At 36.6% G+C, this 14177-nt stretch overlaps 2 protein-coding genes across 6 annotated transcripts in view; both read right to left on the reverse strand.

Annotated features, from left to right (window-relative positions):
• The window catches only part of pafah1b1a (platelet-activating factor acetylhydrolase 1b, regulatory subunit 1a), a 53047-nt gene extending 45952 nt beyond the window's left edge, over positions 1–7095 (reverse strand). Inside the window, exon 1 of one of the 2 annotated variants that reach the window (XM_005157575.6) lies at positions 6778–7095. The gene's annotated coding sequence lies outside the window, so the exon portion shown is untranslated. 2 annotated transcript variants of the gene reach the window in all.
• A 2150-nt stretch (positions 7096–9245) lies between these two features.
• The window catches only part of cluha (clustered mitochondria (cluA/CLU1) homolog a), a 36233-nt gene continuing 31301 nt past the window's right edge, over positions 9246–14177 (reverse strand). For 3 of the 4 annotated variants that reach the window (XM_005157586.6, XM_073923141.1, XM_005157587.6), the window contains exons 24-26: positions 13720–13854; positions 13546–13619; positions 9576–10628 (exon numbers count right to left, since the gene is read on the reverse strand). In XM_005157586.6, the coding sequence (XP_005157643.2) occupies positions 10502–10628; positions 13546–13619; positions 13720–13854 (336 nt within the window). In that variant the 3' untranslated portion in view covers positions 9576–10501. 4 annotated transcript variants of the gene reach the window in all.

The raw sequence follows: 14177 nt of genomic DNA on the forward strand, positions 1-14177 counted from the left end.
TGAAGTGACGAGCGATGCATTAAACACTGTTTTCCAGCTGCGGCCGCGCTTCATTTTCTTAATATATAGTTTGTCTAAAGCAGGGATACAATCAGCCAGCGCAGTCGTCCCTCCAGAGTAAAAGGTTTAATTTACCTGCGGGAGTTCACTGGCACGTGAATTCTGACCAATCAATAAGCAGTTTAGGAAATATGTATAACAACATCTGGCCAATGAGAGATATGGATTTGTCAGATGACTGCATTTTGGTTCGTTTCAACTAGTTCGGACCGAAGCCAGCAGTGTGGTGTGAAAACAACCCAAAGACGACAGAAGATGCAACAATGTATCATTTATTGCACTTGGTCCGGACCAAATGAAGCGAACTACAGATGTGAAAGCACTCTAAGGGTGCTTTCACACCTGTGAATCGATTCAGTTGTTCCGAAACAAAGATTACAATTGTTACATTGTTGCTCTTGGTGCGGTTCACTTTCACACTGCAAAGTTTCTAATCGGTCCAAAAGAGCTAACAAGTCACGTGCGAGTAAACTCTCCTCACATTGGTCAGAGTTTCAGGGTTTATTTTGCAGCGTCCCGCTAAGCTGTCATGAGAGGTGGTGGTTTGGTGGTGATTCACAGGGTGCGCGCGATGTGTCTGAGGAGAGATGCGGTTGGGAGGGGTGAGAAGGGTGCGCGACATAGCCTATTTGAGGACCGGGAGGAAGATGCGAGATTACCGGGAGATCATCAATCATTTGCGGGCATCCGGAGACTCGCGAAACTTCCTGCCCTACTCATAATTCTCTCTACATATAGCCGTATGCCTATTACATATCCATAAAACACTGTGATATAACCATGCTCGGATCGGATCGCTTTCTCACTGTAATCGAACCGCTCCAGGGTTCGTTTCAATCGAGCCGAGACCACCTCATTCAAGCGATCTCGGAGCGATTACTTTGGCGCGGAACAGAGCGCGATTGCCCTGTTCACAAATGCCAAACAAACCGCGCTAACTGGGCAATCAAGACACGTTCCGAAACAAAAGTGTAGGTGTGAAAGCACCCTAAAACAATTGGTCTGAATCACTTTAAACAGACTCTAGAGCGGTTCAGTCGTAAAAAGCAATGATTCAATGAACTAACAAACTAGGCTATGTCACAGTGTTTTAGGCATTGTTAATAGTCATATAGCTATAAAAAGAGAAAAAAAAGCATTTTATATTTTATTTATAGTATTTTATTCCTACCGGTAAAAGTGTTTGTTTTTTTTTTTTTATGGGGGTGGGGGATCTGTTTTACAGAGTGCGCACGACGGCAACATTTCTGAGGAGCGAGGAGGAATCCGGGGGTGAGAAGGGTGCACAACTTATTTGAGGACCGGGAGGTAGACGCGATTCCGGGAGATTATCACTCGTTTGCTTCCGGGAGACTTAGGATGTCTGAATATCAAGTTCAACAACTATAGTGAGATGCGATCCAGCAGTACATCCCCTTGATAAACTGTCTGACGTGCACTGCTCGTCTTTGGAGCTCAGAGGAGCGCATGTAAGTCTCTGTGTGTGTGTGTGTGTGTGTGTGTGTGTGTGTGTGTGTGTGTGTGTGTGTGTGTGTGTGTGTGTGTGGCTGTGTCTGTGTGGTCACGTGATGTGCCTTTTCAGCGGATGGAGGGCTGTTCAGAAATGCTACGTAAAAACATTTTGCGGATGTGGATCATTTTCATCCTAAAGTGTCATTTCAACACTAGGAAGTATTAGTGTAAACGGGGCAAAGTGTGTATTTTTCACCAGCTATGGGTGTGAAAGCCTTCTTAGGGTAAAAAAAAAAAACACTTAAGGAAAACTAAACAAAATCTAGCTTATTGCTGTTAATATTGTGGAGTCTGTATATGTTCACTGAAGTGGTTTTGTGACTGGTTTGCATTTTGTGAGATCAAAGCACATTCATTTTTAAAGTGCTAACAAAAAGAAAAGTCTAAAAATCTGGCCCGTCAGCATGCAAGCAGTTCTCAAAAGCACAGGGTTAAGTCATACTTTATACCAAACTGCCCCATACCTTATAATCCAGGCCATTTCAGTACATCACCTGACTGCTTCAAAAACAAATGACAAAATGTTATTGATAAAGCAAACTGACCACCATCTTGAAATCTACATTTCACACATCAAACAGCTTAGCTTTTAGTTGCCATGGTGAACAAATTACTGTTCCCTACAGGCACTGAAACACATTATGACCTCCTCTTTGCAGACACACATTCAGTGAGCTCACCAAACCCACAGCAACAGTACTTTGTTCCACGCCACCTCTATCCCAGTCATTACCAACTGCCTGTTGGGATTGCACAAACTCACAATTATCCTTTCGTTTTTGGCCAAGGGGCTCTAGCAAACGTCAGTGTGCAGCCAAGCCCATCAACCAGGCAAAACAGTCCAGTAGTGATTATCTGTAACTGCTATAAAAAGATCAATGCTGCGCACTTACAAGAGCATGTGATTAAGACAAAGAATGAAACAAAGAAATCTGGCATCTGCTTTTTTTCACCGTTTACTTAGTAGCAATATACTGAGGAGTATTCCAACACTAGACTAATACACACAAATGGTGCATGAGGAGGTCTAATCTGTTAACAGCATTTCCCATGCATCTTGAGCCCATAAAACAGTCCTGTAAGTCTGTCATTTCAATAGTTTCTTTATTTTAAGACAGATGGCAAAAGGAAACATCCCTCTTTGTGAAATTGTGCAAGCTGGTAAAGACAGCCGGCCAATTAAGTCTGGACTAGTAATCACTTCTCCCATTCCCTTGATGGCATTGCCATTATTAGTGGATCACAGTACATTTCCACTAAGGGATTGTCAAGTAGCAGCTCATCTGAATGGCACAGAGTTAAAATGATGACCAGACGTGAGCTCAATGTCACTAACTAGAGTTCACAGAGTACTTCACAAAGTGAATCTAAGTTTACTTTATTTGGAGGAAAGTACAAAATCACCTTTTTTTATTAAGACTGCATAAAATGTATTTTAAAAAGTGAGAAAAAGACACTTATGTTATAAAAACTATTTACATTAGAAATAACAGATTTCTCTATTAGGCCTCTCACAGTCAGAATTAAATTTTTTTTTTGCTATTAAAGTTATAAATAAATTTAAAAAGCCCAACTTTTTCATTAATACAAAAGTTAACATAATTTTTTTCACCTTTAAAAATACACTGATGCACAACAGAGCTGAAACTTTGTTCAACTGAATATTGATAACCAATAACTATTTATATTTAGAGGCCAACAGCCGATATATTGGTTGACAATTATTAATAAACATTTTTCAGATTCTTATGCATGAAAAAAAAAACAGCCAACACATACAGAACAACTATTTTAATTCTAAAATATTAAATTCAGAAACTTTTGCACCGTCTAAACAAAATAGTTTAAATATTTTTTGCTGTGTTTAACTTGATACGTTAAATACAAAACAGTAAAACAGAAACATTTTTCAAATCCTGAAGGCCATTTAAAACATTTTGCTTAATTCCTATGGCAAAATATAAAAAAAAATACATCTGCAGAATTATCCAGATAATAACAAATAGATAAAATACAATTAACAGATAACTATTTAAATGACTGAATCACTGGGCTATGTATTTGAACTTTATATTTAACTTTTTAAATATATTATCAAAGAATCTTGAAATCGCGTCACAAAACGAAAAAAAGTCCACATGAACCAGAAGTTGCTGAGACTTATGCTTAAGTACATTGATGTACTTCCAACTGAAAAAGAATATTGAGAAGGTGACGGGGCTTTCTTTTCGTAAATCATTCCCTCGTAGTGACAATTAAAGGTGTGTGGTCAAATGTCCCGCAAACTGCTTTGAGATGCGCATTTTTATTCAATGTTTGATTTAATCTCAACTGAAAAATGAAAAGAGGGTGGAACAGAGTAGCTTCTACGCTTTTAAAAAACAGCCAAAAGCATTACGTTTATAACAGCTATACCAAAGAGAGTGATTGGGATAAAGCACATTAAATAAAAAAATTTTTAAAAGAGAGAAGCGTCTTGAAGGGGGCGAGGCATGTCAGATACTATTGATGAGAAACTGAAGTATGAGGTGCCATGAAAAAAAATGTACCCATTTAGGCAGAAGTGACAAAGCTTTGGATGTTAAGATCACTTTTATATTTTCTTAATGCTAATTTTTTCACTGTTTTGAAGCACACTAGCTAACAGATACAAGTTAAATTTTATACGCTAGTTTCAGTCTGTTAACTTCATAGGACCTTTAAGAATATTGTGGCTGAAACAGTCAAACTGACGCCAACAAAGAAGGATCGCCACTCAAATGCAGACGCAGAGGAACTTTAACTGAAAGTTACCAAACAAACTTTCAGTGGATTAACTTGCAAGGATTTATTGATCATCTACAGTGCATCTGGACTTATTCCAAAATTTATTAAATTCATTTATTTTCTCAACATTCTTTTCTCAACTTATTTTATTTTTGGTATGATGACAGTACATTATATTGTAGTAGATTTTTTCAAGATACTAGTATTTAGCTTTAAGTGACATTCAAAGGCTTAATTAGGGTAAATAGGCAAGTCATTGTATAACAGTAGTTTCTTCTGCAGACAACCAAAAATATATATTACTTGAGGGGGCTAATAATATCGAGCTATTAAAATGGGTTTCAAAATATTTAAACCTGCTTTTATTCTAGCTGAAATAAAACAAATTAGCCTTTCTCCAGAAGAAAAAATATTATAGGAAATACTGTAAAAAAATCCTCTGTTAAACATAATTTGGGAAATTTATATATAACAATAAATTCACAGAAGGGCGAATAATTTTGACTTCAACTGATAATCGTTTTGAATAATCGTGATTACAATTATGACCAAAATAATTGTGATTATGATTTTGGTCAGCAGCCCTAACAGGAAGACTAGTCAGGATAGAGGGAAAGATGAATGCAGCCATGTACAGAGACATCCTGAATGAAAACCTGCATCAGAGTGCTTTTGACTTTAGACTGGGGCAACGGTTCATCTTCCAGCAGGACAATGACCCAAAGCACAGCGCCAAAATATCAATGGAGTGGCTTCACAACAACTCGGTGAATGTTCTTGAGTGGCCCAGCCAGACCCCAGTCCTAAATCCTATTGAACATGTCTGGAGAGATCTGAAAATGGCTGTACACCGTCACTTCCCATCCCACCTGATAGAGCTTGAGAGGTACTGCAAAGAGGAATGGGCAAACACTCCCAAGGCCAGTTGTGCCAAGCTTGTGGCATCATATTCAAAAAGACTTGAGGCTGTAATTGCTGCCAAAGGTGCATTAACAAAGTATTGAAAGGCTGGGAATACTTATGTACATGTGATTTTTCAGGTTTATTATTTTTATTTATTTTTAAATAAACTTACCTTGCTTTTATTATTTTTAATAAATTTGCAACAATTAAAAAAAAGATTGGGGTATTGTGTGTAGAATTTTTAGGAAACAAATTAATTTAATCCATTTAGAAATAAAGATGTGACATGACAAAAAGTGTGGAAAAAGTGAAGCGCTATGAATTCTTTCCAGATGCACTATAAAGAAAATAACACAAAATGTGCAATATAAACATTGTAAATTTTGAAATATATCTAACACAATCAATTACAGAAAAACTATTAAATAACAATATTTTGATTCATGAAATACTCATTAAATAAATGCCGCCTTTGTGAGAAAACGATTACGCACGCATGACATTGTTAAGTGAACTTAATTCAAACTTTAACAAGCAATCCGTAACCATCCAAGACAGCTGTCAAACTACTTAAGGGAGTGTACAGCAAACCTGGCACAATATCATAAACCATAACGATTACAGTACATCCAAAAGCACACGTTACCACATTTATTCAAAGCATTCACACCTTGATAAGCAACATGTACACACTTGCCTCTTCAGCATGTTTACATTTGCATGCAAGATATTGTTAGTTATGCAGCGAGCAAGCAGTAGTTAAATTAGCACATTTATTGCTGCCTTAAGCAATGACGTGGAAATTTGGCCAAAAAAATACTGCAGGAGTGATAATCGCAGCACAACATGACAGATCACCTCAGTGTCCCACTGCACATAGAAATATCGGGTCTGCATGAAGAGAGGGGGGAATCAGCTGACCTACATTTGAGACCAGCTCAACATAGGTACAAGTCCGACTAGTCCAAATGTTCTCTAATGATGCCATATTTTATATACAAACGAGCTTAACAATTGTCAAACACGCCGTTTTACCCCATAACCTTGAGGTAAACGGAAAAAAGGGATTTCCAGTTGAAGTGTCTCGTCATGTTTTGAGAGACTAACCGAGATGTACGACAATTTTGAAGCTCGTTTGAATACTGAACACGTCATGTTTTAAAAGGTTAATGGTTATCCATCATATCTAACCGCAAACATGCTGTCTAGATAGGAAGTTCGCTAGGTTTTGAAACACAGCCCTCGTCACCTCCTTTATTTTCAACCGGTACGTAGCAAACGTTGTTAACGAATTGAATTTCCTGTATGTACACACACATGATAAAATATGGCAAGGTCAACTTTAAATGTAACAAACAGAGGTATTAAAACAGATGTATGTGTTGACACGGGCGTTAGCCAACTGTTGCTAGCTAACATGACATTGATGAAACGACGTGTTGATCCGCAGAACACATCTCTAATAAGCCGCTAAAACTTCAAACTTGCGCTAAATTAATTTGTATTTGTGAAGTGTAATGCGAAATGTACACTCACGAAGCTGTCGCTATATTTAGGAGTAGTGAAGAAAAACAGAAGCTGAAGTATTCCTCCAACGGCCGCGTCCGCCATTTTGAGACACCGAGGAAAAGGAGGCGCAAAAATTACAGCCACAACAGCTCTTCAGCCGGCGATTGTGATCAAACCTAATTGCGAATAGAGACATAAATGGCCCGTTCTTACCATACAGAGTCAGCGCTGAAAGTTATTCCTCAGAAGAAGCTGATAATGGACGACAAAAGTGTTATTTTCGTGTTGAAAAGGGGGGCTGAAGTCTCGGGGTCTGCCTCCTTGCAGCGCCGCATTCGCCTCTACACGGCACGGGGGCGCGCATCGGCTGACTTCTGCAGGCGGGAGCGCGCACGCCCTTCAATCTCACACCCTCCTTTCAAATACAGTGGGCGTTACTTTAATAAATATTCACGCAGTATCGCAGATAACTACAAAAATGGAGCGTGAAACATTATTTCTCACATGACCCACATCAGTGATTTTAATCTGGGTTCAATTCAGAGCGCGTGGCCTTTATTTGTGAGTTCGAGTCCCAGCTGGCGTGAAAACAGCACCTGTGTCATATGTCAGGTGCATAAACCAGCTATATTACGATGATTCATGCTTCAAATGTAACTTTCAGTCAGCTAAAGCTAAATATTTACGTGTCTATAACTGTAACAGCCTTCAATAGTTCATGTGTAGTGTAAATAGAATCCTTAATTCATTTAAACAATGTAGATAATATTGAAAACAAAGAGAATGTTGTGTTTAGAGACAACGTGGATGAAGATATAATCGCATGTTGTTTTCTAGTTTCTTTATTCATTTTAATACAAAAAGATACTCAACCAAAAAAATAATTAGATTGTTATTTAAAAGAATTGACATTGAATTCCACTCACTAAAGAAACCAAAAGACACGCAAAAGGGCATGATGAAACATATTTCAGGTCAAAAACAGGAAAAACAAATCAGCAACAAAAAAAGATAAAGGAAATCCACAGAAACTGTTTTTGTAAATGAACAACGAAAATACAAGGTCTTTTTTAGACACCAAATGCTCTAAATGAAATAAAATCATATTTTTTTGATGACATTCTAGTTTAGAATGGGTCCATGCAGGGTTTTTTCAGCCAAATGTTTAACCAAATGTGTTGCAGACTGAGGATGGTGGTGTATTAATTGTAATATATATTTAAAAGAATTACTGTTCCACAGCAAATCATTTGCTGAAATAACATTTAAACAAGCCAATTACAAAAAAATCATGTTCTTTGTATTATATGCAGGCTTTCACACAGAAAAAGAAACACTAACATTTGTGATTAAACTGTGTTTGAAGTATATTATGCAAATTATAACCAGGAAGACATTTGAGATGTTTCAGTTTAAAGATTTAAACTCAAAAAGCATAGATGAATAAAAAAAATACTATTTTGTATCTGCATCTTGTCAATAATGCCCAACATTCCTTTAAAAATAAAAAAAAGTCCTAAACATCTACACCACATCGAATTGGTTCATCATGTAAGCAGTTATTAATTAAAATCTTGCTGCTTTGCTAAATAACAGGAACACATCACTATTTGGTGAATCGTATTATTATGAAAATGACCTTTACGGTTAAATTGGAAACACTGCTTGAATCCACTGGATTGTTCACTATGAAAGATGTAACTATGGAAGCTTGAATATATTCGACTGAGGTCATAGTTAGCATTGTTGACTGCAGAGATTGGCTACTTGTTATTTTTAAACACTACAGCTCAGAGAAAAAACAACAACCTGAGGCTAAGTGTCTGGTGCAAGGACACTCTAAAGACAGGATCTTCTTATTAACCTTTCAGTTCAAAGGTCATGCTTGTTTGACACTGAACTTGCAATGCATCTGTTACCAACTCAGAGCTTTAACCCACCACCATCATCATCATATGAGGATTCCTAATAATCGATTATTAGCAAATCTATTGAACCCAAGTTTAAATTCTAGCACTTATTTTGAAATCAATTCCAATTTAATACATTTAAATCAAGTTATGTCCTTTAGTGTTAATATACTGACTACAGCACCCCCATGTGGCAACTAAGGGTATTGAAGTAGACATTCAATTCTTCTCTCCAACCTCCAACGATTTCTGACTCCAAAAGAAAAGATTAAGCAGATATGGAAAGAAATACAGTTCTCGGACCTTATATAAGCTTAAATAGGCACAAATCTCACACACAATTATATATTCTTGCTCATAAATATCAATTACCCACCATATATAGTTTTTAAACAAGTTTACTTTGTCGTTTATAGGGAAATACAACCAGGCTAGCAGTTTTCTTGCATCCATGTGCATAATCCAAGGTGCACTTAGTTCCAGCATATTGCTTCATACACAGTTTGAGCACAGCAACATTTTGACATTTGCAGGACACACACACAAAGCATGTATACAAGCAAACACCCTTAATCATCATTTCTCTTTTTTTTGGTATGTTACATCAAAGCAGCCCATCTTTTTTCTCACTTCGTGGTTCAATATGAAACCACGCACTGGAAAAGTGCAATAAATACTGCTAGGGAGGAATCTCAAGTTCCTGAATGTTGTGCTAAATTACTTGTATATGGATTTCGATCTCGAGAACCTTTGATATCTGTAGCACATTTTTCACCATCGAGTCCATTCACGATGTACGTATAAAAATATCATCACAATATTACTCTGTTGCAGCAGCTTTGGAGGAATCCTCTGAATCCGTTTCTGCGCTAGCATGAGACAGACAAACACACATACAGAAACACACGCACACACTTTTAAAGTGGAAAATAAGATTCAACACAACAGTCACTAATTCAAGCTGGACATTTCAAATCAGTATTCGATCAAAATGAATCAAGTATCCGTCTAACCCCCGATGCATTTCTATAAAACATACATGGCTCAAATCAACGTTCGCATGAAAGTACTAATGGCTTCTAGTGGACTTTTACAAAAAGGATTCTTCGTTTTTACAGACGCCACCGATCTAAAATGATTGGTTTGAGAACACGCATCTGTAAAGTCCCATCGATCCGGTCTAAAGGCAGAGCGTAGAAATAACAATGCTAGCATTAGCTTTTTAGACTAGACCATTAACAATATACATTCTTAAGCCCATAACTCATATATGTCCATCTCCCTTCTCTCTGTTGCTGAACTGAACGGTGAACGTCTTTCATCTGGTGCGCAGTGTAGAAATCACCTGAGTTTTCAGATAAGGAGGTGCGTGTTTTGTTTTTTTCGGATCTTTCTACACTCGTGGGTCGGTTTGGGACGGATTGGGGTTTATCCTGGGCTCAGATGAGAAGGTTAGAGATGGAGATGATTGATGGATGGATAAGGCTCTGGTATAAAATGTCATGGTCATCCTTGGTCGTCTCCATCCTCTTCGGTGCAAACTCTCAGAGGAAGTGCTTGGTTTACTTTCTTTTTTCTTCCTCTGGGAGAGGTTTGTTAGTGGATTGCACGTGTAGGGGAAAAAACAAACAAACATCTGCTTTCGTTTTTCTTTACAGCTATAAACTACTCTCTGTACACTTTTATTTAGTCGGCTGCTGCTGGTCCTCCCCCCTCTCCCTGTTATGCTCAAATTGAATTGGTTAGATTAGACAGCTCAGTGGCCGGGTCCACAGGTTGAAACAGATGGCTGCTGTATGGTGTCCTCCTCATCTGGAGAGGGTCTGTTGGTTTGGGGTTTGTTAATCATCCACAGGCAGCTTGTCATCCAGCTCTAAATGACTGCCCTGCTGTTCCTGGATTTTCCCAGAATCCTGCATCAGCTGCCGTCTCTGTACCTCAGCCTTCAGGTTCTCCAGGTCCTTTTGACTGTGTGGAGAAAATGGAGAATGGAAAAAAAATAAAAATAAAATCTCAAAATGGACTAAATTACGTTTGTTTTCAAAAACATTTACATTCACTCAAAAAGGTGGCAAAACCAAAGCTCCAAAAAATTACCAATTTATTCCGACCCCCTAGTTTTTCACTTTGTTTTGTGATTATTTGCCATAAAAATGACTTGATTTTGTGGTGGTAATTCCCAGAAATGTGCGGACAATTTTGCAATAAAAAAATAAATAAAAATAAAGCCTCTTTATTTTTATCTCGACAAGACAAGATGTAAAACAGATCTAAAACAATAAGGTTTAAGCCAAAGGAAGGTTGTATAATCTTTATTTTTATCCACAATCTTACTTAGATTTCACTCCCACAGCATCTTATATCATGTACCTTACACTCAGTATATACGCTAAGGCAGGGGTTCTCCACTGGTTTGGCCATGGGACCCACATTTTCCATGGTCATCAAGCTGCAACCCAAATTTTTAAGAACTATAATACAATTTAAGGAATTATAATTCATTTGTATTTATTTGTTAACATACAGTAGTGACAGATAAATCATAAGAAAATCCCCAAGACCTAAAAATAATTTTTTTTTTATTGCTGTCATTTAACAAAATGTATTAAATTATAGAAATATTACACAGTAAAAACGACAAATACTGTAAACAATGGTTAGGGTAAGGAAAAGTTCAGTTACCATGAACCAAAATAAACTGTTAATAAACATATTGTCTGGTTTCTAAATGTCATTTGAATTTAGGAGGTTTCATGCTCTCTTGTGAGACCACCTTATGACACACTGAGGCTTTAAGTCTTTTTTGTCGTCAATATATGTACATCCATACTTTACATATTCAGGTTCGTACTTGCACTCTAAACATATTTGTTGCTATAATTAAATGAAATTTCACATGTCAAACAGTAGGGTTGTCATGCACGCATTTCAAAATAAAAGTCAAAATAAGTAAAAAATTAAACTTTTGTTGTTGTTTTTTTTGACCACACACTACACAACCCACTGAACCCACCAGTTGAGAAACACTGCGCTAAGGCTTCCTCTACTCTAGTACACCTAAAACATGGATTTCTGTAAAATCCGTCAATGGCAGGGAAGCACAGAAGGGTTAAAAGAAACTATTTATTGTTTGTACGCACACCATAATACCAGTTATACATGAAAAGCACAAATAATGTCCTTCAATTAGGTCACGTTCAGCGGCCGTCATTCTTGAATCAATCTCCATCATTGTAAGCTGCTTGCTGTTCTGTCTGTTCCACTGCTCTTTTTGTTAGATGTTTGCTTCAACTTTCTTTTGCAGTCTGAAGCACATCTAACACACAAAATGCCCAATTTGCGCCACAGGATGTCTAATCCAATCTTTGCATTGACTTCACTTGCGCTTTATCCGCATCTGCTTACTGCACAGGCTGCAAAACAACCCCCCTCCTTTCATGTACTGATTGTGAGGGTGCAGGTGAGACATCATTTTTGAGACCCTCAAAATTTAGCATTTTATTAAGAAATTTGCAGGATCACAAAAATGTTCAACTTTTTGTTGATTTTGCGTTGGATTCAGCAATCACAGAATAGCGAAAAACTTGGGGGTCTGTTTAATAAAGTAAATAGGCTAAATTAAAAAAAAGCTTGTAACTTTGAGCACACTGGCTCTTCATCTGACAGTGTTCATTCCAGCTGTTTGGCTCAGCACCTATCCATAGTGATGTGCATGCTGTTGTGCATTTTTACATTTACTTACATATTTATTTCTTGAACTTTGGTTTTACTGTTCATTTAACAAGTTCGTTTTTATTATTATTCAGATTATAGGTGATTTAAATCCAATATTATTTTACAACTGCTGTATTGTTATCAATAATTTATGAATGTAATAGTTTGTGTGTACATTTTTTTTGGCATATCAAGACACAAATGTGTGTATTGAAATGAGTATGACAAGAATTACAAGGTGATGAATTATGATGACATTGCTTATGTCCTCATTTCAAAAGTCTTATACAAACCACACAGAACTATTGTTATTTTATTATTATTATTTACACAGTTTCCTATGAGGGTTGGGTTTAAGAGTAGAGGAGAGAAAATTTACAGTTCGTACAGTATAAAAACAATTGAAACCTATGTAATGTCCCCACAATTCACAAAAACAAACCAGTGTGTAGATAAGTAGATAGATAAGCGCGCAAGCACACACGCGCACACAAAGAAAATTATTAGCACTATTATAATAACTATTATTAATTATTAGCACCCACAGAAATTTATTAGCACTCCTGTGAAATTAATTTCTTGAATGTTTTCCCACATGATGTGTATCACAGCAAGGAAATATTTTGTGGTATTTTCCAATTAAAAACATAAAAACTGCAAAGATTTTATTATTTAAATATTTAATATTTTATTTCATGGCATACACAGAACACCACAATTGAATAACAAAGAGTAACATCACTGTTGAACAATAATGTGCCTAATTAACTTGCTAATTAAATTGTATATTAGTATCTTGAAGCAAAATAGTAGCAAACTAATAAGTTAAATAACTGTACTGTCTTTGACAAAAAAATAATATTAAAATTAGTAATAATAATATCAATCTAGGTGATAACAACTGCAGTTACTCACAAAGCAAGATGCTTATGCCCATCATTAGAGGATTCTGGATTCATTTTTTGAGAACTTCCATTTCCCCTACTACGTATTTTTCTTTATCATGTTTTTTTTGTTAATTTTTGTTATTTTATTTATTTATACATGCTGTATTATTTTATTGAGGATGGAAAGCTTGTGCATGTATGTAAACTGATTGTTATCTCAGTCTTTTTTGTAATTTTTCAAAGCACTGTTAAAAAAAAAATTAATAAAAATTTCAGTTACTCACCTAAGGGGAATAAAGATGATGCCATTGATGATATTAAGCTGCTCCAGAACACTGGCCATGCTTGGTGCCGTAAACTGCAAAGAACAACAAATTAACCCATCAACCAAAAATGGCACTTGTAACAATTTTCAACCATATGAGTGAGGCTCAGGATGGCAGAGGTGTGTGACTGACCTTGAGAGGCATTATGCTAGCATTGGAGCCGTTTTTGTAGATCTCGTTCATGGTTCTCTGTAGAGCCACGGCCTGCTGCGTGAGGTACTTCAAGTACTCTGAGCTCTCCTTTGTCTTCTCATGTGCTTCGCCAACCTAAAACACAAGTGTTGCTTATTTCAGAATAAAACTTTTGATGTAATATTGTGGTATACATCAGTGCATTACAACAACGTTATTATTGTCACCAATGTGTTGGTTCTATTTGCAAATGATTACACAATCCAACGTAAAGTGCTACACCGTTTTAAACCGAATTTTTTTGAGGTCATTGCTTTATGTATTATATGAAAAGCAGCAGCACAGAAATCAGGAAAATAGAAGAATGAATGAAACACTTTATCAAATGTGATCTAGAGATTCAGCTTCAATCAGATACATCTAGACAATTAAATTAAAAATTTTGCTTACATATTAGG

Source organism: Danio rerio, chromosome 15, assembly GCF_049306965.1.
Source record: "Danio rerio strain Tuebingen ecotype United States chromosome 15, GRCz12tu, whole genome shotgun sequence".
Lineage (NCBI taxonomy): Eukaryota > Metazoa > Chordata > Actinopteri > Cypriniformes > Danionidae > Danio > Danio rerio.